We start from the raw sequence: 5,663 nt of genomic DNA, 5'->3' as shown, positions 1-5,663 counted from the left end.
AATGCGTCTTTTTACTGGTCAAGGTTGGTTTTGAATCTCTACGGATCGGAGTATTTACAGGGTCCAAAGTATAGACTCGATGTGCTATACGGCTTGGTTTTTCTTTTGGGCTTGTCATTTCCAGGTGTTATTGGAAGGGTACCAAGATGAAGCTTGAGCCAGCCTAGTCATTGCGATCGATAAAGCTACACGACGGCGGGGCTTTCGGTGGGGACAAAGCCCAAGTCAAAGAACTTTTTTACAAAAAAGAGTAAACTTCGAAGTGGGGTGGGATCGGCTGCCAAGCAGGGCCTAAAAAAAAAAAAGCTTGGGGCTATTAACAGGAAAAAAAGAGTCTGTCTGCAATCGACGAGCAGCGCGAGAATAGAAAGGGTGCCACTTGGGAGATGCATGAAGGGGCAGGTTGGAAGGCCAGACTAGGGAGCGCACAAGGAGCGTCGTAAAAGAAGGGCCGCCAGAAGTGTGGTTGCGTGGGCCTGAGCGCGATACGGCAGGTGGCCGAGGATGACAGAGGGGCCGGGTGGCCAGTTACAGACGTGAGGGCTACAGGGCAGTGCTACAGAAATTGAGAGAGGAGGTGACTGCCTCAGAGACGCTGCTTTTGGAGGGGCTAGTGCAGAGACTTTGTGTGCAAGGGGCGCTAGAGGTGGTGAGTTGGTTGAAGTCAAAGAGGAGCAAGGTGGGCCACCTTGTGGCGAGCAAGGTCAAGCAAGGGCAGTAGCAAGGTAGTGCCTCGATGGGCTGCTGAGAATGATGAAGCCAACTGGATGGAGAGGGGTCGGACTCGACTGCATGAGGAGCAGGGCCGGGAAAAGAGAGTTTCACAAAAAGCTGGCAATGGGTTGCAGGCAAGGGGGACTCCGACAATAGGTTTTGGGCTGCATAAGGCTAACGTAAAGGGGAGGGCAAGATGGAGTCAACTTGAACGCTGCCTAAGAGGGATTGGTATGATCCAAAACTAAAGGAGGGAGATTTCTACATAATTCCATCATTGAACACTTTTTGAGGCTAGTCGGATTGGATTGCTATCTGTGTAAATGTTATCATGTTCATTTTTGCTCTCGTGATTGTGTGGGTATGTCAATTGCTGTGTTCTACATATGATTGTGGTATTTGCTTTGAGGATGAAGGCTAGTAGGAAATCTTGACGTTGGTCGATCAAAGATCTCAAGCTGTTTGAGGGCATCGAGATGCTTTCTTTGTGATGAGGATGCTTGCATTTTGGGTGACTGGGTGTGTGTAGTTTGGGATGGTCGGTACCGGGCTTGGACAATAATCGTTGCTAGTTTGTGAGTCAAGGTGTGTGTTAAATAGGGGATAGGGGTGTTGTGAGATCACTGGGCTATATAGAGGCATCCATTCAGTGTGCTTGTGGTTTTTCCATTTCCCCCTTTCCATCTTGCGGTGCCCCCACTGAGGATCCACTGATTACTTCCTAACAAGGTCTTCTTGAGTCAAGATGAAGCAGGAGTTTGGTCCAGTGTTCAAAGGAGATGAAGATGCTGACGAGTGGATTGCCAATTTTGAGCTATTTATGGTAGTAGTATTGCAGATGCCAGGTGATGAAGCAAAGCTTTAGACTCTACCTTTGGTACTGCGAGGTAAAGCAAAAGTTTGGTTCGATGTCTTAGAAGATGTGCACAAGCAGAATTGGACCGTCTTTCGAGAGCACTTTCTACAAAGGTATCGAAAGGTGGTGTCGGCTTCAGAAGAAGATGCAAAGCTCAAAGACTTGCAGAAGGAAGTAAGTGCAAATTTCGATGCTTTTGTTGATAGATTTGAAGCTTATTGGGGGGATTTTGTGGTTGCTACCTAAGCAACCAATGTGGGATTCTTTAAGATGGAAAGGTTTCTGTTTTGCTTGCATCCCTATGTTCGTGAGAGAGTGCAATATGAAGATCCAAGCAGTTATGACTAAGTTGTCGGAGTCGCCAGAGCAAAGAATCGGAATATGAAGAAGAAGATGGAGGCAGGATTGCTACCGTCGGCAGCCACGGTAGCCAATGGACCGAGACCCAGACAGATTGATGAGCATCAAGAGGTAAAAGCTCCTTTTTTTATTAATATGAATGTGATCAAAGCACGTGAAGTTGATTCCAGGGTCGAAGAGCTAGAAGAAGTGACAACCAGGGCTCAAAAGGGGCAGAGAGGTATATTCAGGGTGCCACCCAGTTTTCTTCCTCAAGAGAGCGAGGTGGTAAAAGATCTTCAAGAAGAGGTGTCAGTTCTAGAGCCAGGAACGAGGAAGGAAGTAGACGTGCAAGAACAGGCAAGCTCAGAACAGGGGTCCGAAAGTTCTCAAAGCTCTAGCAGCAATTTGGACACAGATAGCATGTGGGAGAGGGAGTCCATGTCCTCTAGGTATGAAACTTATGATGGTTTTCATGTGCCAGTTGAGCAGCCCTATCAAATTTCGTGTGATGGTGAGTCCCTATTGGCGGAAGAGGTATGGCTTGATTGTGCATCAGACTTAATCGAAGAGCAGGTATTCGAGGATATGACTTGCAAGAGCTAGAAGCAGAAACAGAGGTATATCGAAGTGATTTGTCTATGCAGGGGGTGCGGCAACTTTTCCTTCGTGAGCATGTACAGGTGTACTTTGAGGTTGCAGAGTTTGTGTGTAGCCGTGGAGAGTTAGCTCCAACAGATGACTCTATGGGAGCTGATACAGGTGCAGCCTATGAGAGTGATCCTCCATGCAAAGAGGAATGTGCCGCCAACCTTGTTGGTGATGAGGTCTTTGAAGAACAGGTTAAAGCCTCAACAGGTCATGTTCTTGAGTATGAAAAGGTGGCTTTGGCGCCATTTACAGAGGGTTTGGATATAGGTTTGCTTGGTTATGCAACAGGTGGAGGCAAATTGCAGGGTTTTGCTATTTTATGGGATGCTATGGATACATGTGTTATGGGAGGCTTCTTTACAGGTGTCTTTGTGTCAGAGGTGAGGTTTTTTTTGAAGAAGACTATAGTATGGAGGGTTCTTTAGCAGGTGACAGGATAGCTGCTTATGGTACAAGTGCTTCAAGTGATCGAAAGCATGCTTATGGTTGGCACGAGGGGTTGTGGATGTAGGGTGAGAGCTCCACGCTATGAAGGGTTAGAAGGGTGCCGTGTCTATTGGCCTATAAGTACAAAGGAAGGCTTGGATATGCATGTTTTACAGTTGGATGGCCACGTCCATTGTTTTGTTTTTGATCCAGGTGGAGCCTACACTATGAATGTGGAAGTTGTGAGCTTTCCATTTGACTGTGGTGGGCGATGCACTAGCATATGATTTTCTCTCTATCTCTATCATATTTTTAGAGCCACTATATTACCTATTTTATATCATTCTATCATATGCAATCTTCTTTTACCTAAATAATACTACGGTTGAGCATGAATGCTCAACGAGAGGGTGGGAAATGATGGTGCACCCAGTTTGTGTTGACATAGGGAGAAGCCAACAACAGGAATATGGCATCAGGCAAGATGATGGTATCGGACTTCGGCAGGTCTCAAAGGCATTTTGAAGCAGGTCTCACAATGATATGTACGCCAAATGTGGCTTTTTGTTGGTCAAGTTTGGTTCGAAGCTCTACGGATTGGAGTATTTACAGGTGTCTAAAGTATAGATTCGATGTGCTATACGACTCGGTTTTTTTCTTGGGCTTGTCATTTCCAGGTGTTATTGGATCGGGAGAAGGGTACCAAGATGAAGCTTGAGCCAGCCTAGTCATTGCGATCGATAAAGCTACACGACGGCCGGGCTTTCGGTGGGGACAAAGCCCAAGTAGAAGAACTTTTTTTATAAAAAAGAGTAAACTTCGAAGTGGGGTGGGATCGGTCGCCAAGCAGGGCCTAAAAACGAATAGCTTGGAGCTATTAACAAGAAAAGAAGGGTCTGTCTGAACTCGACGAGCAGCGCGAGCATAGAAAGGGTGCCACTTGGGTGATGCATGAAGGGGCGGGTTGGAAGGCCAGACCAGGGAGCACACAAGGAGTGTCATAAAAGAAGGGCCGCCAGACGATGGCGATGGTTGAGGAAAAAGGGGGCGCTGCAGTGTGTTGTGGTGGGCCTGAGCATGATAGGCCGAGGATGACAGAGGGGCCCTGTGGCCGGCTACAGACGTGAGGACTGCAGGGCAGCGCTGCAGAAGTGGAGAGAGGAGGTGGCTGCCTGGGGGGCGCTTCTTTTGAAGGGGCTGATGCAGAGACCTTGTGTGCAAGGGGCACCAGAGGCGGAGAGTTGGTTAAAGTCAGAGAGGAGCAAGGTGGGCCACCTTGTGGTGAGCAAGGTCAAGCAAGGAAGTGCCGCCATGGGCTGCTGAGAATGATGACGCCAACAGGATGGAGAGGGGTTGGCTTCGACTGCATGACAAGCAGGGCCGGGAAAAGGGAGTTTCACAAAAAGCTGCCGATGGGTTGCAGGAAAGGGGGACCCCGACAATAGGTTTTGGGCTACATAAGGCTAAGGTAAAGGAGAGGGCAACCTCTAAGAGTATTCACACGAGACAGTTTCAAAACTGCTCCCAAACATTCACACGTTTCACACGTATGTAGTACATTCACACGTTTCACTTGTAGTTTGACAAGACTTGCTGCTTCAAGTCAGTTTCCTTTGAAATGTAGGCACAACTACTTTAATTGGAATATTGACCTAGAGCAAGGGGTCAAGTCACTTCAAACTAGCGTTCCTTTTCATAAACTTTTGCTAAAAGGCAAAAGTTTATGAAAAGTAACCATTCTTCCTATTTTTGTGGGAACTCACGTTTCCTTTTCCAAACTCACCATGGGAATGTAGCAAAATTGAAACAATTCCCCTAAATTCCTTTTCCAAATGCACCGTGTGGAAGGCTTCTAAGCATATTGGAAGACGGAGTCAACTTGAAAGTTGCCTAAGAGGGATTCGTCTGATCCAAAACTAAAGGAGGACGATTTCTACATAATTCCATGATTCGTTAACACTTTTTGAGGCTAGTCGGATTAATTTTCTATCTCTGTAAATATTATCATGTTCATTTTTGCTCTCGTGATTGTGTGGGTATGTCAATTGCTGTGTTCTACATATGATTGTGGTATTTGCTTTGAGGATGAAGGCTAGTAGGAAAGCTTGAGGTTGGTCGATCAAAGATCTCAAGGTGTTTGAGGGCATCGAGATGCTTTCTTTGTGATGAGGATGCTTGCATTTTGGGTGACTGGGTGTGTGTAGTTTGGGATGGTCGGGACCGGGCTTGGACAATAGTCGTTGCTAGGTTGTGAGTCAAGGTGTGTGTTAAATAGAGGATAGGGATGCTGTGAGATCATTGGGCTATAGAGAGGCATCCATTGAGGGTGCTAGTGGTTTTCCCATTTCCCCCTTTCCAACGTATTGCCGTATCGGTCACTTTGCTTGAGCATTCAAAAGTATGGTGGTCTTGTTCTCCATATTGAAAGCATAATCCAAATCTTCGAGTTCTTCAATCCACATTTCTAAATCTTTGCATGTCTTTCTTATGCCATCAATCTCATTGAGCCTAGCCTTCTTGAAGAATTATTTGACCGCTGCTTCTCTCGCATTGAAGTGCTCATCATCGTCATCGGTTTTATTTCACTTCTTTTCCTTTGAGCATCTATGTCCACTTTTATCTTCTTATTTCTTCAATCTTTCCTCGTATTATTTCATCAATGTTGCACAATCAAAAC

The 5,663-nt window shown here is 46.3% G+C and overlaps 1 protein-coding gene across 2 annotated transcripts; it reads left to right on the top strand.

The window, feature by feature from the left end:
* Nucleotides 1–393: 393 nt before the first annotated feature.
* Nucleotides 394–4,947, top strand: LOC147446940 (uncharacterized). 2 transcript variants are annotated; one of them, XM_086522874.1, is made up of 3 exons: nucleotides 394–945; nucleotides 1,553–1,744; nucleotides 1,936–4,947. In XM_086522874.1, the coding sequence occupies exons 2-3, from the start codon at nucleotides 1,635–1,637 to the stop codon at nucleotides 2,513–2,515; spliced, it is 690 nt and encodes a 229-aa protein (XP_086379000.1). In that variant the 5' UTR covers nucleotides 394–945; nucleotides 1,553–1,634; the 3' UTR covers nucleotides 2,516–4,947. The 2 variants fall into 2 exon arrangements, with proteins under 2 accessions (XP_086379000.1, XP_086378999.1); XM_086522873.1 differs by having other exon boundaries at nucleotides 394–1,744.
* Nucleotides 4,948–5,663: the final 716 nt, after the last annotated feature.

The sequence above is a fragment of the Adiantum capillus-veneris genome, chromosome 11, assembly GCF_014529385.1.
Source record: "Adiantum capillus-veneris isolate H3 chromosome 11, ASM1452938v2, whole genome shotgun sequence".
NCBI lineage: Eukaryota > Viridiplantae > Streptophyta > Polypodiopsida > Polypodiales > Pteridaceae > Adiantum > Adiantum capillus-veneris.
Note: the sequence above shows the minus strand (reverse complement) of the source record. Positions and strands in the feature narration are given on the sequence as shown.

Excerpts from the sequence above, each read along its gene's own strand:
- LOC147446940 (XM_086522874.1), top strand. The coding sequence starts at position 1,635 with ATGTGCACAAGCAGAATTGGACCGTCTTTCGAGAGCACTTTCTACAAA. Across the intron at positions 1,745-1,935 it reads TCAAAGACTTGCAGAAGGAA|AGCAAAGAATCGGAATATGA; the intron begins GTAAGTGCAAAT and ends CGGAGTCGCCAG.